The 26,632-nt window shown below is 46.8% G+C and overlaps 12 protein-coding genes across 12 annotated transcripts; 6 read left to right on the forward strand and 6 right to left on the reverse strand.

The window, feature by feature from the left end:
- Window positions 1-494: 494 nt before the first annotated feature.
- Window positions 495-2,316, reverse strand: FOIG_09990 (uncharacterized protein; the record flags this gene model as incomplete). The annotated part of the gene is made up of 3 exons (XM_031210278.1): window positions 495-1,136; window positions 1,189-2,086; window positions 2,141-2,316. The coding sequence occupies 3 exons, from the start codon at window positions 2,314-2,316 to the stop codon at window positions 495-497; spliced, it is 1,716 nt and encodes a 571-aa protein (XP_031059756.1).
- Window positions 2,317-2,964: 648 nt separating this feature from the next.
- Window positions 2,965-4,481, reverse strand: FOIG_09991 (uncharacterized protein; the record flags this gene model as incomplete). The annotated part of the gene is made up of 6 exons (XM_031210279.1): window positions 2,965-3,263; window positions 3,317-3,767; window positions 3,819-3,899; window positions 3,960-4,112; window positions 4,171-4,341; window positions 4,395-4,481. The coding sequence occupies 6 exons, from the start codon at window positions 4,479-4,481 to the stop codon at window positions 2,965-2,967; spliced, it is 1,242 nt and encodes a 413-aa protein (XP_031059757.1).
- Window positions 4,482-4,981: 500 nt separating this feature from the next.
- FOIG_09992 (uncharacterized protein) lies at window positions 4,982-5,728 on the forward strand. Its single transcript, XM_031210280.1, has 3 exons — window positions 4,982-5,196; window positions 5,256-5,514; window positions 5,573-5,728. Exons 1-3 carry the CDS (start codon window positions 5,091-5,093, stop codon window positions 5,610-5,612), a joined length of 405 nt encoding a protein of 134 aa, XP_031059758.1. The 5' UTR covers window positions 4,982-5,090; the 3' UTR covers window positions 5,613-5,728.
- Window positions 5,729-5,965: 237 nt separating this feature from the next.
- FOIG_09993 (uncharacterized protein) lies at window positions 5,966-7,737 on the forward strand. Its single transcript, XM_031210281.1, has 3 exons — window positions 5,966-6,147; window positions 6,233-6,382; window positions 6,436-7,737. Exons 1-3 carry the CDS (start codon window positions 6,082-6,084, stop codon window positions 7,606-7,608), a joined length of 1,389 nt encoding a protein of 462 aa, XP_031059759.1. The 5' UTR covers window positions 5,966-6,081; the 3' UTR covers window positions 7,609-7,737.
- Window positions 7,738-8,344: 607 nt separating this feature from the next.
- Window positions 8,345-9,303, forward strand: FOIG_09994 (uncharacterized protein; the record flags this gene model as incomplete). The annotated part of the gene is made up of 3 exons (XM_031210282.1): window positions 8,345-8,498; window positions 8,565-8,816; window positions 8,864-9,303. 3 exons carry the CDS (start codon window positions 8,345-8,347, stop codon window positions 9,301-9,303), a joined length of 846 nt encoding a protein of 281 aa, XP_031059760.1.
- Window positions 9,304-9,443: 140 nt separating this feature from the next.
- FOIG_09995 (uncharacterized protein) lies at window positions 9,444-10,183 on the reverse strand. The gene is made up of 2 exons (XM_031210283.1): window positions 9,750-10,183; window positions 9,444-9,692 (listed from the first exon to the last, which is right to left on the reverse strand). Exons 1-2 carry the CDS (start codon window positions 10,113-10,115, stop codon window positions 9,555-9,557), a joined length of 504 nt encoding a protein of 167 aa, XP_031059761.1. The 5' UTR covers window positions 10,116-10,183; the 3' UTR covers window positions 9,444-9,554.
- A 652-nt stretch (window positions 10,184-10,835) lies between these two features.
- FOIG_09996 (uncharacterized protein) lies at window positions 10,836-12,568 on the reverse strand (the record flags this gene model as incomplete). Its single annotated transcript, XM_031210284.1, has 5 exons — window positions 10,836-11,143; window positions 11,201-11,322; window positions 11,381-11,497; window positions 11,550-12,357; window positions 12,418-12,568. The coding sequence occupies 5 exons, from the start codon at window positions 12,566-12,568 to the stop codon at window positions 10,836-10,838; spliced, it is 1,506 nt and encodes a 501-aa protein (XP_031059762.1).
- A 395-nt stretch (window positions 12,569-12,963) lies between these two features.
- FOIG_09997 (uncharacterized protein) lies at window positions 12,964-13,947 on the forward strand (the record flags this gene model as incomplete). Its single annotated transcript, XM_031210285.1, has 3 exons — window positions 12,964-12,991; window positions 13,047-13,177; window positions 13,228-13,947. 3 exons carry the CDS (start codon window positions 12,964-12,966, stop codon window positions 13,945-13,947), a joined length of 879 nt encoding a protein of 292 aa, XP_031059763.1.
- Window positions 13,948-14,305: 358 nt separating this feature from the next.
- On the reverse strand, window positions 14,306-15,042 carry FOIG_09998 (uncharacterized protein). Its single transcript, XM_031210286.1, has 2 exons — window positions 14,492-15,042; window positions 14,306-14,432 (listed from the first exon to the last, which is right to left on the reverse strand). The coding sequence occupies exons 1-2, from the start codon at window positions 14,882-14,884 to the stop codon at window positions 14,355-14,357; spliced, it is 471 nt and encodes a 156-aa protein (XP_031059764.1). The 5' UTR covers window positions 14,885-15,042; the 3' UTR covers window positions 14,306-14,354.
- A 269-nt stretch (window positions 15,043-15,311) lies between these two features.
- FOIG_09999 (uncharacterized protein) lies at window positions 15,312-17,312 on the forward strand (the record flags this gene model as incomplete). The annotated part of the gene is made up of 5 exons (XM_031210287.1): window positions 15,312-15,492; window positions 15,556-15,969; window positions 16,027-16,262; window positions 16,316-16,710; window positions 16,766-17,312. The coding sequence occupies 5 exons, from the start codon at window positions 15,312-15,314 to the stop codon at window positions 17,310-17,312; spliced, it is 1,773 nt and encodes a 590-aa protein (XP_031059765.1).
- A 2,997-nt stretch (window positions 17,313-20,309) lies between these two features.
- FOIG_10000 (uncharacterized protein) lies at window positions 20,310-21,758 on the forward strand (the record flags this gene model as incomplete). Its single annotated transcript, XM_031210288.1, has 3 exons — window positions 20,310-20,529; window positions 20,577-20,962; window positions 21,018-21,758. 3 exons carry the CDS (start codon window positions 20,310-20,312, stop codon window positions 21,756-21,758), a joined length of 1,347 nt encoding a protein of 448 aa, XP_031059766.1.
- A 1,235-nt stretch (window positions 21,759-22,993) lies between these two features.
- FOIG_10001 (uncharacterized protein) lies at window positions 22,994-24,513 on the reverse strand (the record flags this gene model as incomplete). Its single annotated transcript, XM_031210289.1, has 2 exons — window positions 22,994-24,223; window positions 24,274-24,513. 2 exons carry the CDS (start codon window positions 24,511-24,513, stop codon window positions 22,994-22,996), a joined length of 1,470 nt encoding a protein of 489 aa, XP_031059767.1.
- Between the last annotated feature and the right edge of the window lie 2,119 nt (window positions 24,514-26,632).

Genomic DNA, 26,632 nt, shown 5'->3' on the forward strand with positions numbered 1-26,632 from the left:
TGGGGCCGCTAGGCGGGTGCCAAGATGAAGAACCGGCTCGGGACCACAATCCCCTCAATGGGCAAACGACTTTGCCCAATGAGGCCGCGAATTTCATCTCCGAGAAAGTTCCCGAACACATCAAATCGATGCGGATGTTAAAGTCCCAGTTGGGATGAAGATTACCGTGCTTGTTAGAAGCTATATCCACCCCCGGTATTTCACGTTGTTGTGGGGTACACATGGTGCTTAAGTGCGCATTCTTTGATGATCGCTTCTTATCAAGATCTGGGCCCATGGAGAGGTTTATTGAGTTCATGGGGCAATGAACCGATTGCGAACCGTGACACAGAAAACGACTTGATGATTCATGATGGAACGACTCTACTTCCCGTGTGCAATACGAAAAAAGTCACTTGTCTACTTTCTCAATAGAATACTGTCTAAATTGTGATCTGACTGTGTTGCATGAAGTTTAGTCTACGGCAGATGCTAGTCCTCTCACTAAGGTTGGACTACTTTCTAAGAAGTGCATTGATTCCATGCTTCAACTTCTCCTCATGTCCGCTGTCAACCCTTGTGCCTCGCCAACCAATAAACCCATCAGGTCGCACCAGGATCGCCTCGCCCGGCTTCAGACGGCATTTCTTCTCAACATTCCCCTTTATGTCTCTATACGGAGATGATGTCGCGTTCAAGGTATAGACATCAATCTCGATTGGAGCTTTACTCGCGGCTGCAGCCCATGGGGAGTAAGGATCTATTGTGACGAGAACAAAGTTCGTCTTTACCAAGTCAATAGTTGAGATTGGCTTGTCAGATGAAACGACATCGTCGAGATAGGAATGTGGGAATCGAGATCCAGGAACGGCTGAAGGGAAAGCCGGATCATCGTAGAGCTCCTTGGGAGTTGAGTACTTCTCCTCTGGGACAAAGGCTCCTCCGCGAGGATACCTGAAGCCCAGCTCGATAGACTCATCCGGGGCTTCTGAAGCTGGTGGCTGCTGGATAACGATCCTATTCTGGAATCGGTTGTATGCCTGAGTAACGGTAAACTCATCAATAGGTTGTCGCTCAATGTTGTACGTTGCGAGTAATGAGTGCGAGGCCTTCCCGGATAAGACGTATGCCAACTTCCACGCAAGGTTATGAGCATCCTACCACAGTATACGTTAGCAATATATGGTGAAAATAGGCGGGCCAACCAACAGCTATTCCAGTGTTTCCTCCCAAGCCTCCAGTGGGTGGCATAGTATGGGCGGCATCTCCAGCAAGGAAGACACGACCGCCTTTGCTCTCGAAGCGTCCAGCGGTGTATGCCGCCATAGTCCAGTAGTTCATAGATACGATTTGGGGATCTACCTGATCAGGAGTCAAGCCGGACAGTTGGTAAAAGTACTGTTTGGCATCCTCCGTTGTCACGGTTCCGGGTTCGAAGCTGGTCTTGGATCCGACATTATTCACCATGATAATGCCTTGCTTTCCTTCGTTCTCCAGTCGAAAACCTCCTCCGATGTCCTTGTTTGCCACATAGACAACTCCATGAACCATTCTCTTACCGATAAAAGGGCTCAGGTCTGATTTGAAGCTGACTCCAAGACTGTTTCGAAGAACACCTGGGCCATCCCAGCTGATACCCTCATTTTGGCGGGTGGGACTTCGGTTGCCATCGCATGCAACCACATATTGTGTCTTGTACTTCTTGATATCGCCAGTGTTCAGATTCTTGACGACGACGACAACATGATCATCGTGTTCCTCATATAGAAGGACCTGATGGCCATGTCGCTGTTCGCTATTGAACCTCTCAGCATTCTGGCCCAAGATAGGTTCAAACATCCTTTGCGATATCCACACCCAGTTGGAAGGAGTAAAGGTCTTCACATGTTCAGGATCATGCTCTTGAAGATGTTTGATAACTTTGCCGCCCACTAGCTTTTCAACGATAAGCATACCGGCATTGAGATCAAACTCTTTACCGCTCTGCTCCAGAGTAAATTCTTCCAGGCCTAGTTGCCGTAGAATCTCGCTCGTTCGAAAGTTGATGCCTGCTGCCCGTGGATGAGCTCCAGCTTTGGAGTGACGATCGAACGAGACCGATTTGATACTGAAATCTAGGGTTAGCTTGTTGGTCTATGGGTAGTCAAATGTTTGAGCTTACCCATGATACCCGAGGAGAAGACCAAGAGTCTTTCCAACCATGCTGGAACCAATTATTATGACAGGCCATTCTTCCTCCTCGAACGGAATGTCGGAATGATCAAAGGGTGTGAACTTATCCTTGGCCAAATTGGCCGACGACAAAGTCTCATCAAGTTGCTGTGCGGTGACTGTCATTGTGATCGATGATCTCTTTTACCAAGCTCTCAAATGTTTCTACGTAGCGCCGATTATGATGGGACTGATGATGACACTTATTCCATCAATACACGTGGTAAATATAAATTTCCAGGCTCAGAATCACTGACATTCTCTGTAACTGCAGAGCCATACTTCGCTTCGCCTCCCAAGAAGCTTCCCTGCATGCCCCGGCGATCCGGTGGGGTCGGCCCCGAAGTGACCCTGATCCGGCGCCCACTCGGCATTTGTAAGCAGAGGGCTACTGTTGATTTATTCGAAGCGATAACGGTGCGTTGATCTCGGCTTCGGTTTTTCTATCCAGTGATGCATACCGTGAAATGAATGACTTTATCATTCTGAGTCGCGGTAGAGGATGGCACCGTCAACCAGTATCAATAATCAGATTATCCGTATCATGACATGTTGAGCGTGCAAGCTACGAAATGTAGTGGCCGTCATTCATACTACTGTTTAATTATGAGCGGAAGTAATAAATACCTGGATGAACTACGAATATCACCAGATCGTGTCTCATAACATGCACAGAACAAGTAGCTTTTAATTATGAGGAAGATATTAGTAACATACCTTACTACGGATCTTTTTCCTATCAATATAGATACTATTCCTAACTAAATCTGGCGATCAGGCTGCTGCTGCAAGAGCCTTTTGCGCATCGTCAAGCACAAAGTTATTCCACAGATACGGAAAGATGTTGGGAGGGAGTTCCGCATCGGGGACAAACTTCCGAAGGTCCTCCATCATCTCGCCTCGCCTCTCATCATTGATCTTTGACATGAACATTACAGTCACGGATCTTGGATAGCGGAGCTTATTGTAGAGTTCCAGTCGCTTAGGTACATCGTCCACGGTCGTGTCGGCAGGGAACAAGACTCCAAGAGCTGCTGCATCTTCGAATGATTGCGCTCCGCCTTGTCCTTGATCTAAGATACTGTTAGTCGGTCTATGTCATTGAAACACAGTGATTGTGGCTTACGTGGGAGCATGGGATGAGCTGCGTCACCCAGCAGCACAGTTCTACCCTTCCAGAACTTAGTAGGGGGATCTCTGGTAGCCAAGCTCCACAGTTTCAGGTCTTCGCCAATCCTGCACATCTCGATAAGCTCAGGTCCAAATTCCTTGTAGACATCAAGCAATTCCTCCACTCTTCCGCCCGCCAGCCACGAGGATTCAGAGTCGAGACCAGCATCATCAGATGGATGCATGGCGACGATGTTGAGCAGTTTGCCATTTCGGCACGGGTAAACCACCATTCTGCGATCTCTAGTAGTAAACACGTGTTGACAGTCGAAACCAAGTTTTCCGAAAAATGGTCCAGTAATGGGATTGGCCATGAGCTTGTCAATCGGTACCAGGAATCGGAATGTGTTTTGTTTTGTACTGACGCGGACAGGTGGACTGCCTGCAACGGCAGAAACGACTTTGGACTGTAAGTATCAGCGACGATCCTTGGTAGTCATAGACAATAGGAAACTCACATGCACACCGTCTGCTCCAATCAGTAGGTCGCCTTTGTGTTTGTCGCTGTTTGCTAAAGTAATTTCGGCTGTTGCCGCATCCTCCAAATTGTCAGTCGATCAGTTCAAGTTGGCGTAGAGTGCCCATATGCATGTACATACCGCCTGAACGACTTTGCTTGCTGTGTGAATCTTGATTGTTCCCGCGAATGTCTTTTCGGTGGCTGCCTTACGTAGAGTGCTGTGCAGGTCGACGCGGTGCGTGAGGAGCCACTCATCCTTGGTGCCAATACTCTTTTGGAGTTCTTCCAGTTTCTTTATAAGCATCCAGCTGTTAGCATATACATAAGTTGGTGGTCTCGTAACAACTTACCACGGGAACGAATATAAGCTTCCCTGTATGGTCATAGATCTTGATGGCATTGCATAAGACGGCTTGCAGCTCAGTGAATTCGATATCCCAGGACTTGAGTACCCTGGTTGCGTTGGGGGCAATGTGAATCGCGGCACCGATCTCGTTAAGGAATCTTGATTGTTCGAAAACCTACTTCGGTCAGCTTCCAATGGGCCGTGACGGCGCAGACTATAGAACTTTACCTCTACGTTATGGCCAGCGCGGGCCATGGCGATAGCGGCACCCAGGCCACCCAAGCCTGCACCTGCAATTATAACTTTGAGAGGCATATTCACAGTGGCTAGAGATAGCAGATTTGTTCAAAGACCAAAATATCCCCATTGGGGTAAACTGGGAGACCATCGTTATAAGCTGAAATCGTTCGAAGACTAAACCTGCTGACGCTTAGACCGTAGACGCCTCCTTTCCCTCTTCCAGACACCCATTACAGTTACCTTCATTTCCAACATCATCGATTCAAGCCATCATCATTTCGATCCATTACCATCTGCACCAATCATTTTTGTTCTCCTCGTAAGCTCGGAAACAAGCCTACCAAAATCCTCCCATACAACAAACATCTCACTTCTCCATCTCGGCTCCACGGATAGGAACTTCCCCGCGTTGTGGCGTCCAACGTGGGGAATCCGGGCTCAGTTTGTGTTCTCGGGCCCTCTCCACACGGTCACGTCAACTCACGGAAAGACGAGCCCCGTGACCGAAAGAACGGAGTTAAGGACAAAATTCCATTGCAACGTTGGGGCTGTATCGCGAACCCCACATTGAGTATATGTTTAAAAATCGAGACACCTTGGCGATGGTTGTTTGTTTGGCAGTACAACCACAACACATTCTGTTTGACAGTCTGGCTTCACTTATTCACTACTAGAATTTACAAGATGGTTACCCACGAGCACGTCCGAAATATCTTCGCGGGCCCCAGCAAGGGCGACATGGCCAGCTTCTGGCCCCACGTCGAGCCCAACGTCGACTGGACCGTAAAAGGTACAGCCCACCTCCCAATGTCAGATTTTCTGGTTCAGTTCTAGCTCACCATATTACAGGCACCCACTGCAAGGTCTCTGGCCACTACAGGTCCATTGAGGAATTCCAACAGGGGACAAGGGCTTTGTCATCTACTTGGGCAGGCCCCCTGCATCTTGTCGTTCAAAACATTATCATTGAGGGAAACCAAGCTGCCGTGGAGCTTAAGGCCGTCAATACTAAGACTAAGAGCGGCGATCCCTTCCCAAATGAATATACCTGGGTGCTGGGCTTTAGCGACAACGGCAAGATCGCAACAGTGAGGGCGTACATGGACACGTAAGTTATTAATGAACTTGAACTTGATGGAGAAAAATACTAATCAAGGATGCATCAGTGACCTTGTTACTCGTGTTATTGAAAAGAACCCTCAGTAGAGCATAGATATTTTCAGTACTGCTAGCTAGAGAAGAACAGTCTTGTTCTTTGTTTGCAAAGCTATAATAGTTCACGTTCTTTGCAAACCGCAAGTTGTAAAGAAAATAGACTTTTTTGAATCCCCAAATGACTTCCTTTTGCACTGTTTTACTTAGATACATTAACCGTGCCATACGAGTCTATTACAGCTTACGCGTACATTGTAATTTGCTTGAAAGGTCAAAGCTTACCGCGGAGGCTGAGCAGAGGCTAAGCCTGGCTCGTTATCGGATTCATCGTTGATTGGTGTGGATCAGAGAAGTCTTTTACTTTTAGGTTTACAGCTCAAGCTCGGTATACCTTCATTTTAACCATAAAATTAGACCAAGTTAGGAGAACCTCGGCGCCCTCAGTCACAAATATGAACTACCCATTATCCGACCGATTGATAAGCTCCATAGTCTATCCTTCTGCAAAGCACACCTAGCTATGAAGCGACTGGGCTACCGCAAGTCCCGCACCGGATGCCTAAGATGCAAGGAGAGAAGAGTCAAGGTCTGACGCAAGCCAGCATGGTAAATTTACCGAGCTGTTGGACTCGGTAGATCACCATCCGAAGATCATGGCTAATATAATTTAGTGCGACGAGAAACGACCTTGCTCGGCATGTGTCAGACACGAGGTCCTTTGCAGTCTTAGTGACTCGCCTCCCGATGCTGGTACAGCGCAAACGGTAGAGCAGTCGTTTACCCGTCCATCATCAACAAAAGCAAGGTCTAGGCATGCTAAGGCGAGTTTTCTCTCTGTACATACATATTTAGTTTGAGCTAATAATCGTTCCAGCGCTCCCTTGATCGAGCATACTCAGGCGTTGGCAGTAAAGGCTCACAAAAGAATACCTGTGCAACTGCAGAGCACAGCTCTGAACCCAGCCTGCCTCCAGGGAAGGAGCAAGAAGATGGGGCCTATAATGGCCATGAAGACCCATTTTCCTTTTTTGCAGCACTTTTCTCGAATCTCATACTCGGCGAAAGAGCCAACTGGGCCTCTGACATGGAGCTGATGCACCACTACACTAGCATATCCTATGCCACACTCTCAAATGACGCTGACGTACAGAAGTTCTTTCAGCAAGACTTGCCACGTTTGGGCTTTCAACACAAATTCCTCTTGCATCAGCTACTGGCTTTCTCCGGCTATCATCTCGCATACCTAAATCACGACAAACGCCACGCATTCTTTTCGCAAGCATCTCAGCATCAGAATAGTGCTATAGAGGGTTTAAGAACAAACCTTGGGAGCGCTCATGCCTCCGAACACTGCCATACGCTCTATGCAGCTTCTATCTTATTAACCATCTGCTCATTTGCCACTTTCCCAAGCTACGATAGATTCGATGGCCCCTTGGACCCCGTCGACAACATTCTCGGTGTCTTTAGTCTTATCAAAGGAATGAACATGATTCGGCTTGAATCGGGTGGTGAGATTAGCACGGGGCCACTTGCAACCCTCTTCGGTCGGATGCAGTGCGGTTGTCCCAGTTACAAAGACTCAGGCCTGGGAATCATCCGTCCCCATGTCGAGCAGCTGAGTATTGCATTGGGACAAACCCCATTTCTCGGGAACGATGCTATCCACGGCTCATTCGTGACTCAGCATGCAGTAGCGTCACTTTCCAGCTCCATTGAGAATAGTATTAGGAGGCCTTCGCCCACGTCAACTGCTTCACTGCGAGCGTCTTTCCTTTGGCCCATCCTTATTGAAACGGACTACATCACATTGCTCCGGCAACGATACCCAGCAGCCTTGGTCGTCTTAGCATTTTACTGTACAGTGCTAAGAATGGCAGAAGCGAGCTGTTGGGCATTGGAAGGATGGGCAGAGTCTTTGATGAAGTGTGTTTGCAACTCTTTGGAGGGGAGTCACTGGGAAACGTTGATTGAATGGCCAAAACAAATTGTGATGGGTGTTGATCAGGACATAGTTGTGAAAAGCTGGGCAAATGAACAGCTTTGATCCAACACCGTATTTAATACCTTGGGCCGTTGGTGCAGATGCGTCCTTCTGAACTAGAGCGCTTCATAGGCTACTCGAATATGAGCCAGGTGGTTCGCAGCTAATATCGGCGCATGACGCACATGCCAATCTATTCTATCGGCTTCAAATATCGCAAGTAGGACTCATTCTGGGCCTTTATATAGAGCACCCATCTTGCCCCCTAAATTTACATGATTATCATGAACTAGGTGTATAGAGTGTCACGGCCTTGATTTGCCATAAACCGTGTGCCGATGCTATGGGTGGCATGGGCGTTGATCGGGCTGTGCAGACTGCTATCCTAAAGGACTTTCAACTATTTTTAGCATTCTTGAGCCGTCAAATTGAACACAAATCCGATAACGAGATACTCCATCTTTGAGGCTTATTAATCTTGTCCCTGTCCTGGCGGTTCACTAAAGCCAAGAAAGGGAAGGGAAATAAGAATTAGAAACTTTATTACGGCCTACACGATACGCTTATTTTCCCAGTTATGTTTTATGTTAGTGCAACAGGGCGACGTCAGTTACGCTCGTTTTCGCTACTCCATGGCATTGGACAAGGACTCTTGAAGCACATGCTGTCTTTAAATATAAGACTTAGATGTACAAGACTGGAGAAGAAAGACAATACACTTTAACCAAAATCATCTCGCCATCCATACGTATCAATCTCAAAAGATCCAAAAGCGCAATCAAATCAGCAAATACCAGAAATGGCAGAAGGCAATACCCGCTATCACTACGACCCGTCCATGGCGGCGGCTGTCATATTTATTGTTGCCTTTTCCCTCTCAGGTATCTACCATACCTACCAGGTTATACGACTCAGATCATGGTATTTCATCCCATTCGTGGTCGGTTCTATAGGTACGATTTCCATCCTTTCCCTCATAAGTAGCCAATCGATGATAAGCTAACAACTTGATCACGCAGTCGAGATCGTTGGATACACAGGCAGAGCCGTGAACGCTTCGGAACCCTCGGGAGAATGGACAGATGGACCATATATTATCCAAGCCCTGTTCCTTCTGCTCGGTCCTCCTTTCTACGCCGCCTCCATTTACATGGTCCTCGGACGCCTTATTAGACTCCTCAAGGCGGACAGTTTCTCCGTGGTTAGGTTGAACTGGCTGACCAAAATCTTTCTCTTTGGGGATATTGCTTCTATTGCTGCTCAAGGAATGGGTAGGTGATATACTGGAGTTGCATCAATCATTTGCTAACTAGCCCAGGTGGCGGCATGCTTGCTGGAGCTGACAGCAAATCAGCAAAGGATAGAGGCCAGATGATAATCATCATTGGTCTCTTTATCCAGCTTATCTTCTTCGGCATGTTTATCATTGTCACAGTCATTTTCCATCGCCGAATTCACAACATGCCTACGGTCGCCAGCCTTAAGATTCGAGCACCCTGGAAGAGGCTCCTTATAGTCCTCTATGTTTCTAGCGGCCTCATCATGATTCGCTCTATCTTTCGAGTTATTGAATACATCATGGGTGAGGACGGCGAGCTTATGGCCAAGGAGGTTTACATATATGTATTTGACGGTACCTTGATGCTCCTTGTGTCTCTGCTATTCAACTGGTTTCATCCCTCTGCCACTATCAACAAAGATATTATGCAGCGATACAACAATGTGGACTCGGAAACCCAGCTTGGGGACTTAAACTGAGCAACGACTAGCAAGTTGCACTGCAGGGGTATTCTTGGTCATAGTTCAAAGCTCGAGTTTCTTCAATTAGCTACACTACTAAATAGGGAGGATTGGCAGAATTCAGGGGCTATAGAATAATAAATAGCAATTGTACTCTTTATCCCATGCTCTTGCATCCGAAAGCCCATTTGGGTTAGTTAAAGCCTATATGCTACTACTGTAATCTATGGCATTCTTCTCACGCCGGCTACCTGCATGATCTGAAATCGTTATGAGATCTTTGGGAGATACTTTTCAGGTACACCAGTCTCTGACACATTGACCCCATTGACAGTCCTTTCAGATGGCAACAGCACAAACACAACACGAGCCGGCTTGTCTGTCAAGTTGTTCCACTGATGCAAAGTCTTGCAGATTCAGCACGTCAGTATCACCTCAATAGGCCATAGAGGTACATCACTTACCGCCTGTTGCACAATGATATCCCCTGCACGAACAACAGTCTTGGATCCATCAGCCAAAACCATCTCTAACTCCCCCTCAAACACAATTCCATAGTCAAGCGATGCAGTCCTATGATTGTGCCCTGAGGAATTTGGCGGAAAGTCGACGACTCGAATTAGTGAGCCGGGCGTATAGATTACTGGATCGGTGCCGACAGGATCTTTGTCAACGAGCTCAGCTGGGTACTTGTCGTTTCTCCAGATAGTGACTGCGTTGCTGCCAAAGCCAGAGGTGAGTTTGAGCTCTTCATCTGATAGGATTGCAGAGTTCTGGCCCTTGTGGTGGGTGACAACCCTTCTCAGAGGACTACCAGCGTTGAGACCCATGGTTTCTGAAACTAAGGCTTTGTGAATAGTGCTTGTTAATCTTCCTTGTAAGAGGCCCGGTAAACGGGTAGTATAAAAGGCCGAATTGCGAACAGTCTCGGGTTAAAGGCGTTGTGATCCACGCGCGTCGTAACATCAAGCTCTGGTGGCCGGCCGGCCCACGCGGCCCCACAAGCTCAGACCCTTGTGGAGTACTGTTGAAATGATATGCCGGAAAACATTTGAACAGAATGATGCAGACACAGGAATGCGTGCTTATGAGATTTAGTGCCAAAGGTAGCTTGGAGATTTTGGGGTAATTGATGTGAAAGGGTAAACATGTCTAGTCTTTTGCACTCAATCATTCAGCTTCCATAGAGTGCAGTTATGTGGGGCTGATGAAGTTGTGCTTATTCCGTGGCGGAAGATTTCCGCCAGCGGATCAGATCGTTGGGGCTGGCTAGATGATCTCGCAATGGATTTGAGGGTAGGATGCTCACCCTAGAGCAGCCTGATTTATTCTTGCCTTCACACATCCACGTAACTCTAAAGGCAAGAAGAGATTTTTCCATCATATATGATGTTAATTAATCTTTCAAAAGCTCATGTATTTATTTCGACAATGCTTGATGAGAAATCTGTTACTCAGTAGTCCAAGATCTGCAGGACATGAAAATGTGATCCGGATTGTGAAGATATGGACAGGAAGGATGACGTAAAGGAACAATCTTCCTCCTCAAATCAAGACCGTTTGGCAAAATGTAGAATACCTCGATAAATACCAAGTCCCGTACCCGAAACAGCGATTAATGATAAAGCCAGTCCAACCAACAAGCCTCTCTCGAAGTAGCTCAGTCTTCCGCCTTTTTGCTGTTTGATCTTACCCAGTTGCAAACGATGGGACAGGAGATTCCAAGCAGACTCTTTTTCTGCTCTGATAGAATCAACGAGATGGATCGACTCCTGCAAGATCGGTTTGTTGACAGAAAAGTCTTCTCTGCGGTACAGCAAACGACTCTCGACGAATGGTGTTGAGGGAGCAACAGTGGCTGTATAAATCAGAAATTAGTGGAATGCGCGTGCATCAGGTTCATCTCAGATCTTACCCAGTGACCATTGAGGGATGATATTAATGAACACGTGAAGTGTGTTCGTGAACATGGCGACGTAGGAAGAAGCCTCAGAGGATGCAAAAATGTACGTTGCCTGGGAGGGGTTGTTTCCGTTACTGATACCAATGTGTTAGTTCATAATCTCAGGCAATGTCGACCACTCCCAAGACATACATCTTGCCGAGAATATCGATGCCATGGTCCAAACTTCGTATTGGAACTAGTAGAAGGCCGTTATCGCTGTTTGCAAGCAATTCCGCAGCCCTTTGGACGTGTTCGGCTATAATGGCACTGATAAAGAGTTAATTGTATACCAGATGTAAAATTCTAACGAAAAACATACTCGGAATTATCTAATGCGATGACGGCAGACAGATGACCGGATACGTGTTTCGGCAGGTTCCGCTTCGAGGTCGGGAATATGGATGTTAGAAGCTTGTCAAAAGCCTGGGCATCGTCTCTGCTGCTGCTAAAGGACAGTGATACATTAGTACGAGTGTCTGCACGTATGAGTTTGTCCAGGTGCGCGATTTGTATTTCGTCGACAAAAACCAGACGTGGTGTTCGCAAAGGATTATAGCGAGGCGTTCGGGAGCCGGAGGCAACAAGGTGACTCGCGACAGCTTCGAGATCTTCGACAGAGCGATCAACAAATGCAGTTGAGATTCCTGAGGGTGGCGAAAGCACTCTGATCAATGGATTTGTTTTATAAAGAGACGTGAAGAGGTCGTCACGTAGGGACAAGTTCTGGAGGGCAGCAGCGCCAAAGTGCTGTTCGCTGAGCTCTCGACGGATATCAGCTGAGTCACTCTCTGTTATGGCAAAAGCTTCGATGTCCAAACTCTTGTTGATCAGGTTGCGAAGCTCGGTATTGAGATCACGGGAGGCTGATGGGGCGAGTACCATGGCGGAGCTTCCGGCTGCTACAGCCGCAGCGAGCGGCGCAACAGTGCTGAGAAATGGCGAGTGGGGTGATGGATCAATTAGAACGGGACCCAGAGCGACCAAGTTGCTAGATGAACCGGCCCCCGTCCTAACCTGCTTCTCCTTGGCCAATGTACTCGGAAAGTCTAGGTCGTCGTAGAGATGTTTGATCGAATCGAGGGCCAATTGGAGTTCATCAGCTGCGCTTGCTTTCGAGGTTTGAAGTTCTGTCGCAAATTTGTTAGTCTACCAACGCCAACCCCAAAGTATGTAGTAGATGCGCTCACCACCACAGATGGCCTTGATCAGATTCGTAGAGGAACCTTTGATGTTGGCATGTAGCAAAGCAAGCTCTTTCTGTCGCTGTAATACATTCTCGAGTCGACCCTCCGCCCACGCTGCGCTGACGGTGCGATATTGATCCAATGCTGAGGCCATTGTTACTGCGCTTATCCGGTTCTTGTCGATAGAGCTCTTGACGACTTAATTGACAGGTTTCAAAGTCTTTTTCCACATGAAAATAAACACGTTTGTTCTACGCGACGTCGACGTGTTTCGGTGGAATCATGACCGACACTTCCGCCCGCCGATACACGGACTTCGGCTCGGCTCCACACGGCACCGAACAATACAGTCGTATTGCGATACGCAGTGTCACATATTCCGAACCTTTTCTCTATAGAAATTACATGCGATAACAAGGGGCCGGGAATTTCGGGGATTCGGGCAAATAAGAAATAAATTTCGATGCCATTAGATGAGTCCGAAGTGGCCACGACATATTGATTCGCAATCGACACTGAAGCAACACGGCAAGCATCTTCACAGTCAATATGGGTAGCATACCAGCACAGAAAAAGAGTAAGTCATTTGTGAAGACCAGAAAAAGTGTCATGGATCTAATAACATGCGCAAGAGCCGACTCCAGTCTTTCTATTTGCTCATGGATCTACCATGATGCTTGGAGAAGAGTCAGAGCCAGCTCGAATTTGGGAAAACATTGGAAATGAATGCCTACGGCGTGGTGTCAAGCGCATTGTCATGATGGTTCGTGGAACAAACTTGGCCAGAAAATAAAAAAAACTAATACGAGTTAGGGTGCTCACTGGGACTCTCCTTACGATACAGTACGAGTGAGCATGAATCCCGACGCGAAGAAAGACCCCGTGGGCAGCGTCACGGAAGCTCGATACATGCCATACAAAATGGTGGCAGATCTCGAAGGAGGACAACGCGTTATCGATATGTTACGAGGAGCTGGAATCAACGCCCAAGCTGATCCCAAGTTCGAATGGGTTCACGACACCTTCCTGATCGTCATCCGCATGTTTCCTCATTGTATCCCGCTCCCTACAACAATCGTGTCAATGAACGCACGATACGACCCGCACCTACACACAAAGATCGGAGCTGCTCTACGGCCATTGCGATACGAGGATACGCTTATAATAGGCAGCGGTGGATCCGTGCATAACTTGTATCGGAATCATTGGTATCAGATGCTCACCTATCGAGACAACTTTGCGCAGCCTGTACCACCTGGAGACTTTGCTCTCGAGTTCAGGCAGGCGTTGGAAGATGCTGTTACGCAGAACACGGGACCTGCTTTACGAAGAGCTGTTACTAGGTTGATGAAACATCCGCGGTATAAGGAGGCGCATGGAACTGATGACCACTACATGGCCACTTTGTTTGCTGCTGGTGCGGCTGGTCACCATGAAGATCAGGGTCCTAATAAATTTCTAGGCGAATGTTGGGAGCTGGTGAACATGTGCAATAGTCAGTATCAGCTCGGCGACTGGGACGAGTCTTTGTAGGGAGACGGCACTACAGATAGAGCAACAATAGAGGCAGGATTGCCATCGGAGACTACTGAGTCACATGCAATAATGTAATGGACACTAAAGAATAATTGAACGGCATTAAACTTACCGCTTGACCGTTATGTAGCAGCTATTTTCATCAAAGCTATGAAGCTGAGAACATATCTCTTGAATATTAGGCAATAATATTGCTTAGCAGAGACAAGGCGAACATATGTGAAGTCTTTTGGAAGGTATATTCTTGGCTCAAGCTTTACCTCACAATGATATGCACAGTTTGAGAATGTCTAATCTTTCCTAATAGACTACCTGGATGAAACGTTCTTTGCGATGATACATGTAAAGAAATAGTCCCGACTCCTCCATCAGTCTCAGTGTTGACCGTGGTTCAACAGAGGTGTCTACCACTCTCCTCCGACCTTTGAGAGACCAATGTCCGTTACCCTTCCAGCAGTGTTCCTCCATGCCTGTGCCCAAATCTAGAATGAAGGATTAGTGTCCTCACCAACCGGAGAATCTATGCGCTGCTACCACTTACCGACATAAGCCAGCATCCTCTAACCATAATGCCACCAACGACCGTAAACAAGAGCATCTGCCGTCTCTCATTGAGATCCAGATGCTGGTTGATAGGTCTATAGTCAGGAACGCGCCTGAAAGTGTCGGTCCACCACCCTGGGTTCGATACTGGATATGGAACTGTGGGATGTGGAGCTAGAGAGGAATCAAAATCGCTCGGTTGGGCTTCTCGAGGGATCCCCGCGACAATCACGATATGGCCACCGCTGCTCTGCTGTTCATCCGACGACGAAAGTTGATGCGATGAGTGATGGATCTTGTAATCTTGCAATGCATCCTCAACAGAAGATTCGGGTCGAAGCCGTAGATGACTGTCACGAGCGTTGGCTGTGGATGTTTGGGTAGTAGACATTGTGCGATGGTGCTGGCTGCGATATTACTGAGGTTGATGATTTGCTGAGGGGATGCCTGTTGGCGAGTAAACTAAATCATCACCGGCAACGGAGTTTAGCTTTTCCCCGATTACGAACTCAAGGTTTAGAGATGGTGGTGTTCTGGAAAAGACAAGGGTCTTTGTTTAGGTTTCTCGCTTTCATTGCGGATTGTTCAGGGGAGTGGTCGGCTCGGGACCACATCACCCATGGCAGAATCCTGACATTAGTAATTACGGAGATATCTCCGGTATCACGCAAGCGAGTGCCCATTAGTGGCCAAGAAAGTCACTCGAAAAATAAGACATATTAAAACCTTAATAATAAATAAATGCGGACAAATGGATGCGTTTGAATGAGGCCGGTCACATGAGTCATCAACATCGTATCATCTCAAGATCAGTAACTATGGTTGAGAACAAGTACCTAACAATCGACAAGGATAGCTTTCCTTATGTCTTTATCAAGAATATCGATATCCCTCTCAAGACATATGAGAAGGGACTTCTTCGAGCAAATGTCTTTCTGCCCAAAGATGCGGCTCCCTTTGGAGATAAGACATACCCTGTTATCGCTACGTATGGCCCTTGTACGTTGGACCCCTCGCCAAACCGATTGTGCGCCTTGCCTCATTGCTAACGTGACGACGCAGACGGAAAAGATGTTCGATATGAAGTATTCTACAAAAAGAGCTGGGAGCAGCTAAACCCTGACATGAAGTCCATGCATGCAGCTTGGGAGACCCCTGATCCTGCCTATTGGACGAGCAAGGGTTACATCGTGGTGAGGGCTGATGAAAGAGGAGCTGGTCAGAGTCCTGGAGTCCTTGACACTATGTCTCGAGGTACAAGTGAAGCTTTCTTTGACGTCATTGAGTGGGCTGCCGAGCAAGAGTGGTCTTCAGGTAAAGTTGGTCTTTTAGGGATCAGCTACTATGCCGGCACGCAATGGAGAGTAGCTGCGAGAAAGCCAAAGGGATTAGCAGCTATCATCCCATGGGAGGGAATGAGTGATTACTACCGGGACCGAGTAAGACATGGAGGTATTCTTTCGGACAGGTTCATTGGTATGCAGCCGATATGAGTTCCACTTACCTGTCATTGCTGACAAATGTTTAATCTAGATTTCTGGTGGAACAATGGAGTTAGTCCCAACCAGTACGGCAAGCCTGGCCGCAGCGCCCGAAACTGGGGCGAGGATACTCTTGAGGGTGACCTTGACGAGGAGACCTTACTCCAGAATCGTCGAGATCAGACAATAGACACTGCTGTGCACAAGTTTCGTGACGAGGAATATTATCGTACTCGAGACTTTGATATTGAAGCCATTGAGGTTCCGCTGCTCAGTGTCGCCAATTGGGTAAGTGCTTCGATTCTGGGAAGACTTAAATATCATTCTCATATGGCACTTAGGGCGGCATCCTACTTCATCTCCGAGGAAATGTCCTCGGTTGGATCCGTGCGAGCTCCAAGTACAAGTTTCTCCACTTCATTGTTGGGAGACACGACTTGCCCTTTTATTACCCAGAGTCAGCTGAGCTACAACTATCCTTCTTCAACTCCTTTCTAAAAGACGACGATGCGGCTGGCTGGAAATCTGGCAAGCAGCCACGGGTTCGTCTTACCTTGCGTAAGGGTGAGGCTGGTGTTGATGACCCTGAGCGTGAACGCGGGTTCCCTACTAGAGATGAGGCAGACTGGCCATTACCTGGGACCAACTACACGAAGTTCTATCTGACGCCTGAGAACACTCTGAGCATAAAGCCAGCGTCGTCAGTCAGCACAATCGAGTATGATGCGTTGAATGGGTAAGTGCTCACTTCTGAGCATACCGAGAAGTGCAAAACGCTAATCTGTCCACAGCGAGCCTATCAGATTTACATACAAGACCCCGTCTACTTTGGAAATCACTGGACATATCGTCGCCCATCTAACAGTAGCCGCAACGCGAAAGTCCATTGACGCCACTCCCCCGTCAGACATTGATCTGTTCATCACCCTTCGAAAGATCAACGCCAAAGGCGAAGAAGTCTTCTACACCGGCACTATGGGCGACCCCGTACCCATAGTGAAAGGCTGGCAGCGAACTTCTTTACTTAAGCTTGATGAAAGCAACGAACTACACAAGGAATATCTGCCTTATCGCAACTACTACTCATCCGACGTGCAGCCAGTTGAGGAGAATCAGAAGTATAAAGTGGATGTTGAGGTCTGGCCTACGAACGTGGTACTTGAACCTGAAGAGACTTTGGTGTTGGAGATCGCTGGTCATGATACTCAGGGTGTAGGGAAGTTCTCTCATGAACATCAGGATGACCGTGATTCCAAGATTTTCGATGGGTTGAACAGCGTTACTGTCGGCGGCGAGGCTAGTTGGCTTACACTTCCCATCATTGACTCCAGGAAGTAAATGATATGATATATAGTCAGGTTTACTGGACGACACATGTAGTACGCACCGGGCATTGAGAAGTTCAGGTGGAATATCAAGATTTTGCTGTGCTTTTGACTCTTTTGACTTGGGCACATGTTTTATCTGTCCACCAACCTTCATCCGATTCATATTCTTCAGAGATTCCCAATGATCAAGCGGCAACCGATGTCTGGTTGACCTAGGTCAAAGCTTCAATACATAAACCCCGACGGGCTTTGGTGAGATAGTCATATTCTAACCATGGGGGACCTTGAAGTGGCTGTTACCCCACAAGAAGCCGAGTGGCGGATCCGGGTGGCCGCTAGGAATCCTTCCTGGGTCCCTACAGGGAGGAGTAAGGAAGTTTGTGGAGATTTAGGAGCTGAACAGTCGATGGCGGTTGTCTAGATGCTCTCTCGCATGAGCTTGAGTTTGTCTTACTGCGTCTACTATATTTTGCTTCTAGCACACGTCAACCTTGTCCCAGAGTTGATAATAACGATGATGCTGTTCCCGTCAATGTGGCGTTATTGCCTTACTGCATGTATTGCTTTACTCATTCATTATGTAAGTGCGGGCCGTGAAACTCGCTGACCCCTCTGTCTCTTTAATTGTGCTAACTTTCAATAGATTGTCATGGAAGTGACGACTGCTTCATACGTCCCCCTATCCAAGATACCTGGACCTGCTATAGGAAGATGGACGAACCTAGTCGTCAAATAACGCACGCATGCAATACATACATTCTTTCTTTACTCAACATGGTAAGTAATGCTCTAAATGATCAAGGCTGTGCCGAATGTTAACATAACATTCATCAAGACCCTATCATCCGCATCAGCCCATCCGACGTTGGTATCAACGACCCAATGCTGTCAAACCCATACAAAAGGTATCCGGCTCGAATAGTCTGCTTGGTATGACAAGACTGGCCCCAGCATGCTTGAAATGAGGGATCGCGAAGAGCAGGCTCGCCGTCGTCAGTTACTTGCGCGCCCCTTAAGCAATTCCTCTCTACCCGTTTCTTAGCCCCTGATCCGTGCCTAAGTAGATCTGGCAATGAGTCAGATGGAGAAGGACTATCAAAGTTTAGGATACACTGACTGCTGTAAGTGGTTCAGCTTCATGGCCACTGAAATCATTGGAGATTTGACATTCGGGAGCTCGTTTTGAATGCCTGAACGAGGGAGAGTATGTGCAGAGTGCTTTGGGCGCTACCAGTTACTGACGCCTGCCTAGAGAGCAACCAATACGTTGAGGATCTCCAGGCTGTTATGCCTACTATTACTATTAAAATAACTCTGGTAGCCTAACCTAAAGTTATAATTCAAGAAAAGGCTATATGTTATTTCTTATTCTAGTTATTAAATCCTTAAGTTCTAAGATATTGTTACTCTTGAACCTATATTCACAACCTAAGGAAAAGTACATCAGCCCCGGGTTAAAATGCTGTGGTGATCTCTTTTCCCCTGTGGGATTTTGGGTACTTGAAGATATAAAAACTAGCGCTCAGGTCTTACCGATTAGGTGTTAAATTATCGGCGATTAACTACCGACCAAAGGAGTATGAATTAGTTGCCAATAACCCACTTACCGCGGAAGAAATTGGGATAAGCTTATATTATGTAAAAAAGAAAAAACCGTATTTTTATCCCTTTATTAGCCTGCTGCTACCTCCTTAACCTTGATTCCAAGATCCGTAAATTGTCGGAGGCTTGGGAAGTGGCATTGTCCACTTAAGATCCTTGTTAACGTTGAAGCATTGGGCTCTTGAGTATAAGCGAATCCTCTATTGGCGAGCTGACCAATCGAATCGTCGCAAGAACGAAGGTAGTTTTGAATCACATCAGGCGGCAGTAATAATAAATAGGAAAAATGATTTCAAGGGAATGCACGTTCATTTGTAGAAGCATTGAGGCAAAACACCTGAAATATGCATTAGATATATTATGTTTTACTGGATCTTTATTCTAAATCGCGACTCTAAAAGCCAGTCTCCCAGCTTACTACTAGATTATTATTGTTGTAGGCTAGATAATTGAATTCTGAGTCCGTATCATAGCTTCGAATAGAGGGCCAATTCAATCAAAGTTTGGAATAGTAGAGATATTGATACGGTTACAGTAGTCTACCAGTCCGATAGTTTTCGGAATCTTGCCCTACGGACTACTCATAACGCCGAATGCAACATAAAGCCACAAATAAGCTTACACAGTTCCCTCGAAAACGGAGTATCACGCTGCCAAGACAAGTCAAACGGGGGGCTGCTAATAGTCACAAGATTTCTCATAAGCAGATCTTATACAGGACAAGCAAGACATATCCACGAACTATGGGGCTGAGTGATATTTGATCGTAAGATACTATGGAGAAACATACTGGCAGTGCTTTGGCGAGATTAGTCTCACTAACCCTGAAACACGAGTATTTCGTTAAGCTCATTAATTCCGTCTCAAACCCGATCAACAGAGTGCTACCTACGGACGATTTATTTGGTCGTAAAATCGACGATATTTGTTATTGAGATATATAGTGAAGCGAAAAATATCCACACGTAGTTATCTATCAAGAACATTTTGCGCTCTCTGTCCCAACTTTAGCTGGCCTCCATATTGAAGACAACCTGCCTTATACACAGATACCAGGAGGCCAGTAATATCTCAAGCAGGCATACTAAATGGGCTAAATACAAAATACTTCTTCGGTAGGGAAGCAGACCCTCCCAAGTAAGCGCTAGAATAGAAGCCCATGCAGTAGGATTGCAATCAGAGGTTTGAGAATGCCGTCCATCGCCTTGTAAGGCTTGGCGTTTATGCTTATCCTCTCGTCTGTTACATCATGTCTTGAATATTGTATATAAGTCGCATGAATTTCCATCCTCCAAGTTTTCTTGTCCTCAACCAACTAATTACACTCTTTCACTTATTACACTTTTTCAACCCTACACTCTTTCAAACCACCTTCTTTTATAACTAGATTCGTTGATTCGCAACAATGAAGCTCAGTGGTCTCGCTCTCGTAGCCCTCGCGGCAACTTCTGAAGCTTCGCCGCTTAATGCCAAGCAACTTATCAACAGCAAGCGCGAGGATAACATCTGGGAAGACAAAGATAGGCTGTGTAAGCGCAGCACGAGAACGCCTGAGGATGCAGCCGCCACTTGGGAAGAGACTGGCGCAGGTGTTGATCTTGAGCTTTTCATCAAGACGCAATGGGGTATGTTTACTTCATTCCCACGGAGGAAGACTACTAATGCATTTTAGAACATCAAAATTCTTGGCTCAAGAACTTGGAGAGCGGTATCCAAGGCGGAAGCATCTCTGGAAAATCACCGGCCGCTGGCTGCGGTGCTCTCTCGGGTACTTGCGCTCCGCTCAACGACATGTCGTGCGATGAGCAATTTGACAAGTATGGCCCTACGTCACTCGGAAGGACCTCATACTGGATTTTCAAGGCTGCTGAGGGCGCTCGCAACAAGCTCCTTGGTATCAAGGACCAATTGACTGAGCAGACAATCATCAGTAACGGACAGATCGATCAGATGGCTATTGACTTTGGTGGTAACAGTGATGGTGGGGTGCATTCTCTTACCTGGCTTGCGGCCTCTTCTTCGATGGCTGGAGCTTTGGGAGGGCTTGTCCCTGGAGCTGTAAGTTTCCTTTGGCCTCCTGAAGCCAATAGTGAGCTGACAAATTTATCCATAGGGTCCTGCTCTTGGTGCTGGCTTTGGATTTCTCAGTGGTCTCTTCACCGGCCTCGCAGCCGAAGCGCAAGGTGACGAGGTCGATACACCTGATATCAAAGCCGGTCTCTCGAAGGCCTACGAAAAGGCTCAGGGCAAGATTGATTTGATCCTCTCCCTTGCTATGGGTGGTGGCTCCAAGCCTGAAGATTACGACATTTTACCCGCACCTATGTGGGATACCTACGAGACCAAGATCGCCAAGTTCTTCAACGGCGGATGGTGGCTTGTCGACGACGATGCCGTGTCTGTTAATCTTGTTCTTCGATCCGTTGGCAACAATCTTCATAAGAAGGTTGCGAACTCTATTATGAAGTCAGCTGGTCTTAAGCTTGTTGCCGAGAAGAATGATAACATCAAGACGGCTGAAGATTGTGGTTTCGCACCGGGTCGTCAGTGGATGGAGCTCAAGGACGGACGATTTTACTGCTTTTACCTTATGCGAGGTAGCAACAATCTTGAGGAAGTTGATGAAGGCATTTACTCCAAGATGGCTGAGCATGGACTTGGCGACCGCGAGAAGTACTATCGTTCCATGATAGACTGTGCTCTCAACGGTGGAGGAGAGGTCGATGCAAGCAAGTTGGTCTTCAACGAGATTCCGCATTGCTATTTTGATCTTCCTGTTAAGTTTGTTGAGAGGAACCATAACTCTTGCGGTTTGTTGGATTGTCGCGCCAACAAGGAGAGTGACATTGAGTAGAGGATCTGAGACAGCTTTTGTCGTTGGTTGATTGAAACCTTTGCTGCTTTCTATCTTTATTAACCAAGTGCTCTTGGATACTTTGCTTTTATGTATTATATTTATTCTATTTATTATCCTTATCCCAGAGGTTACTATCAAATTCACCGATTATTTCATGCAAAATCCTCTTAACGTGCTTAATTCCCCGCTCTTATATAGAGAAAGCTAATCTCCCTACTCCTTATATTAGTAATCTTTTGCTGTTATAAGTAACTCAAACAGTAATAAGTCAATAACTTGATAAAAAGGTTAGCCTACTAATTTACGTTAAATGCAAAAGATGTTGCTGTAGTGTTGTACACCTTTCCCTCTTAGTTTTGGGCTAGCTAGCCACGATCCACATCATAGAATTCCGTGTATACATGTAAGCCCAGCTTATTACCTTTGGACCCAGATATAAAAAGATAGGCTACTCCAGTCCAAAAGAGATTGGAGGTTGTATCCAAATGGTTGAATTAATTGATCCTGCATCGGAATATATCTTATCACATCAAGCTTTACGTCTGCATTCTTAAAGTGAATCGGCCTGCGAAGAAGCAACAGCCAGAACATTTTCTTCCCAGCTCAGTAACTTGCCAATAACTACATGGCAGATACAAGACAACGATGAGTCTGCACAGTAGCCTGGTTTTAAGCTGGCTAGATCTTACAACTCTCGGAGCCATAGCGCTTCTCAGCCTACTTGTATCGCGTCGCTACCTTTCAGCTTTTGACGCGTTTCCGGGCCTATTCTTAGCATCTTTCACTCGGCTCCAACATATAAACCACATTTTGAAAGGCGATCAGAATCTTAAATTGATTCGACAGCATGAAAAGCACGGTATGTTCAAGCACAGCATATTTTGCCACTTTTATTGACGATTTTTGTGATAGGACATTTTGTTCGGATGTCTCATGATGAAATCAGCGTCCTGCTATGCTTCGTGTCCTGGGCAAAACATCGCAAGGATAGGAATAGCAAAGATAGCAGCAACCCTGGTCTGACTCTATAACATCAGACTGGCCGATCGGGAGAACAAATGGAAATTAAAGGCTTATTTTACTGTTGCTCAACGTTCCTGGCCTGTTATATAACCAAGAAGGAAAAGAGTGGCTAAGTCGGCAATGACCAAAGTATGTATTAAAGAGTTCTATTAATAAGATTGAGCTGAATGTTTCTACCATTTTTTTGCGTAACATACGGTGTTTGCTTGCTATTCATACCGCTTCAGATACTCCATCAACGTCGCCCACGAAGCCGCTGATAAGTCACCGCCAAGCCACAAATTCCCATCCCCATCCCGCCCCATATTGATCCCAACTGACACAGGGAAAATAATAGGCGTAAGCTTTCCCATATGATAATAATTCGGCCTCACAGGTCCCCCACTCCCCCCTACAACCGCAGGTCCAAAATCAGTCTTATCCAAGAACCCCGACTTGGCCCAATTAGACGACATAATCATTGAAGTTGTCGTATCACCCACGATAGGCGGGTTTCCACCTTCGATCATGGACTCGTAAGCTGCCTTGGCTGCAGCCTTGATTTGTCCTTCGGTCAAGTACTCAACGACGGCCTGCCGGGAAAGCATGGCGACTTTTCCGAGGGGAAGATCCTGTGCGTCTTTAACGGGACAGTAGAAAAATGCTCCGCAGGGTGCGTTTTGGACGTATGCTGAGTCGGGAAGGAAGAGGTTTTTGAGACGATCGCGTGGGTTGACGGCGATGAGAGTGACGATGGCTCGACCTCTGCCCATACTCTTAGCAACAGAGCGGTTGAAGAGGGCCAAGATGACATCATTCTCTGAAACAAATGGTTTGCTGCCGTCAGTAGTTTTCTCAAGTGAAATTTCACTCCTGGCTTCGGCTACTATGGCGTTAATAGCCTTGGCTGGCACACGCAGCATTCGACACTCGAGGGGATACATCCACCCATCATAAGCCGCCCTAAGAGCCCAGACCGCAAGCCTCCAACCCGAGAGAAGAGAACCGTCGGTTTTTGATTTCTCCGTGGTTTCAGCTCGATACAGCCCAGCCATAATATCATCTTTGTATCCTGGGAATTTAGCAACTTGTTCAGGCTTTCCAGCTAGGATTGCACACCAAGCTTCAAGAACCAATGACAAACCGCCTAGGTCAGTGGTCATATGTGAAAAGGTGAGTGATACCAGTGTACCGTCTTGGAATGTGACAACGTGCAGAGAGAATTGTGGTGCATCGGTGGAGCAAAGGTCCTCAAATGATGTTGGTGCACCAGGACCTATACCGATTGATTGGAAATCGGCAGGATTTGGAAAGAAGGCGATTGCATCTGATCTAGTGGGTAGTTTGGATGCTTCGGGGTGGTCTGCAAAGGGCATGTCATAAGCAGCCTTGGTGAAGTAAACAGCTGGTCTTTGTGCTGAATATTCCTTGGGAACATGGACTTCAGCTTTGCCTTGGTCCTGTGATTGTTTAGTAGTTTGTTGCACCTCCTGGCAGTGAATTCGCTCACGTTAAGGCGTATTCTGCCGCCAAGTCTTCTCCATCCGTCCATCTCAAAAAGTTTCGAGAGTGCTTCGTTCAACATATCGGCGTCAAGAATCTCATCGAATCGTATCGTCCAGAGCATTGGACATTTGCGCATAAACGGCGTATCATCGAAGGCATGCATAGGAAGTACTTGGTCTGTGGGCACTGTAGGAAACTGGGGCCGCTTGGGCGCGCCCATTAGGCTGGATATCGTAGCTCCCATATTTGGCACTGAAGATTGATGGTGACAGTAGTGAAGGGACTGGGATTCTAATGCCTCAAATTCGGGTTCCAATTCCTTCTTGGGTCACCTGATTCGCGGCACTGAGGGTGGTGAATTGAGGTACGGATACGAGAGTCAGCATTTAGACCACGGCTAGTGAAACTTTGGCGCAAGTAGCGGTGAAGCTTGTGCGCTTTGGGATTAGTGTAATATTTGCCGAATCGTTTATCATGCGGGATTGACGACTGCCGTATCCTCAAAAAGTCCTCAAACTCGTCTAATTGTCCCTCTAGAAACAAGTCCACTCCGAGCAGGCCTAAAAGTCCCAATTTAGGTGGGTAGGTAGTCACAACGTTTGGTTTGGTTTGGGTTGGGGGCTGGCAGACTGCGACGGTGATCTGCAGGGCTAAAACCCACTATCCCGATTATGTATCTGTAAGCATTTTAGGGGTAAGAATCTGCATCCCTTGCCAACAGCCAAAGCCCCGTCATCAATGATAAAAGCATCCCACACCACAGTGCCTTACCCTAAACCCTGACTTATCGAGATCAGATAAGAATAGAACGAATAACTGGCTTAATTTACTTAAAATTTATATATGTGTTAGCTTTCTTAGTTGATTCTTAATTTAGATTTCTGAATAGCTGGTTTTCTTGGTAAGTAGGTCAGCGGGCTGTGACGTGGGTTTAGTTTTCCTTTGTTTCATCGAGTATCTAACTTGCATCTAGTACGCAAACAATTTTAGATACGTTTAACACTACACATTGCATCCAATGAGATTAGGCATTTGCATTAAGGAATCTAAGCAGTCTAGTCAGGACTGGCTATTTTCCATCTGTCAGTCATGATAGTCGCGGTCAAACTTTAATCGAAGCTTGACCACCAAGTGAGGAATTGAAAGACGGATGCGGCTAATGGCGATCAGGGAGTCTTTTGGTAAGGTTTTGAGAGGCGGTTCTCTTGACACGTCGTTAAAGTAAATCTCAATGCCTAATTCCTTGAGAGATGGGAAGCCCCATAATAGCTTGAACCCCTTGCGATGGAACCATAAGTAGTAGTATGGTCCTCGAATCAGGCCTATGCCCGAGACGAAATGTAGATATCTCTCGGTGAGAAGACAAGAGCCCGGTGAAGACTGAACCACCAGGGACTTGTTTGGTTTATATATGGACTCGTAGAATTCTAATGCGAAGAGATTTCTCGAGTAAAGGATTGGTGTTGCCTCATGACTGACTTGTCGACACGTCTCTAGAATCCGAGAATGTATTCCAAAACGCTAAGGAGATCTTCTTTTAAGCTTTGCATCTTTGTGCTTCCACAATTTGAATCGGTATCCGCCAGAAGCTGAATACAGCAAGTATGTGATTTGAGACACGAGTGGTAATCATAGATTTGCAGACGGATCTCTAGCGGAAGGGATAGTAAGGAGGGTCCAGATTGTGCGCGGTAAAATGTCATGCTTTGAGAAGAATCAGCTTCCCATTGTGCAATGGGTTTTCTGAACGTGAGCCTTCCATCTTTGAAAGCAAGCCGATGCTGAACCATGTTGACTCCCGATGTACAGTTATCGAGGAGCTTGGAGCCCCGTTACTGTGCAAAAAAAGCATCGCGCTGTTCTTTTGTTCCGTAAGCGTTGAGATCGAGTTTGAGTCCGATTTTCTTTGCAAACACATCATGGATGTCATCGAGGTCTAACATGAGCCACGGGCTTGGGACTGACTTGTCTACTCACGTTTGGCGCACGACCCAAGGGAGCAAAAGCCCTAGGTGCCGGATTTATACAGGCCATTGATTCTGATACAAGTTATGACAAGAGAATTCAGAGAGTGGTTGTTCTTATTGCTAGCCTAGCCTCTGCAAAATGCCGCAGAAACAATACCTGCGTCCAGAAAGATAGACCAGAACCCCCTGGGTTTACTACTCCTTGTCCTTCTTTGCCTTCTTGGCGCACTTGCCGCAAATATCTCCACAGCTTTCGCTGTCCACGACCACAGCCTTTTTCCCGCACCCTTCGAATACACCTCCTGCCTTAGCGCAGAAATGTTCAATGGTATGCCTCTTTAATTCTTTCTCGCAAGTGGCGCATTTGTTCACCACAATGGTTTTGATGCACATCGT

The sequence above is a fragment of the Fusarium odoratissimum genome (assembly GCF_000260195.1).
Source record: "Fusarium odoratissimum NRRL 54006 unplaced genomic scaffold supercont1.17, whole genome shotgun sequence".
Classification (NCBI taxonomy): Eukaryota; Fungi; Ascomycota; class Sordariomycetes; order Hypocreales; family Nectriaceae; genus Fusarium; species Fusarium odoratissimum.

Coding starts and splice junctions, on each gene's coding strand:
- FOIG_09992 (XM_031210280.1), top strand. CDS start 5,091: ATGGTTACCCACGAGCACGTCCGAAATATCTTCGCGGGCCCCAGCAAG. Junction 5,197..5,255: donor CGTCGACTGGACCGTAAAAG/GTACAGCCCACC, acceptor ACCATATTACAG/GCACCCACTGCAAGGTCTCT. Junction 5,515..5,572: donor GTGAGGGCGTACATGGACAC/GTAAGTTATTAA, acceptor AGGATGCATCAG/TGACCTTGTTACTCGTGTTA.
- FOIG_09993 (XM_031210281.1), top strand. CDS start 6,082: ATGAAGCGACTGGGCTACCGCAAGTCCCGCACCGGATGCCTAAGATGC. Junction 6,148..6,232: donor GCAAGGAGAGAAGAGTCAAG/GTCTGACGCAAG, acceptor AATATAATTTAG/TGCGACGAGAAACGACCTTG. Junction 6,383..6,435: donor CAAGGTCTAGGCATGCTAAG/GCGAGTTTTCTC, acceptor TAATCGTTCCAG/CGCTCCCTTGATCGAGCATA.
- FOIG_09995 (XM_031210283.1), bottom strand. CDS start 10,115: ATGGGTCTCAACGCTGGTAGTCCTCTGAGAAGGGTTGTCACCCACCAC. Junction 9,693..9,749: donor ATATCATTGTGCAACAGGCG/GTAAGTGATGTA, acceptor TGAATCTGCAAG/ACTTTGCATCAGTGGAACAA.
- FOIG_09998 (XM_031210286.1), bottom strand. CDS start 14,884: ATGTCTACTACCCAAACATCCACAGCCAACGCTCGTGACAGTCATCTA. Junction 14,433..14,491: donor GAGGATGCTGGCTTATGTCG/GTAAGTGGTAGC, acceptor CCTTCATTCTAG/ATTTGGGCACAGGCATGGAG.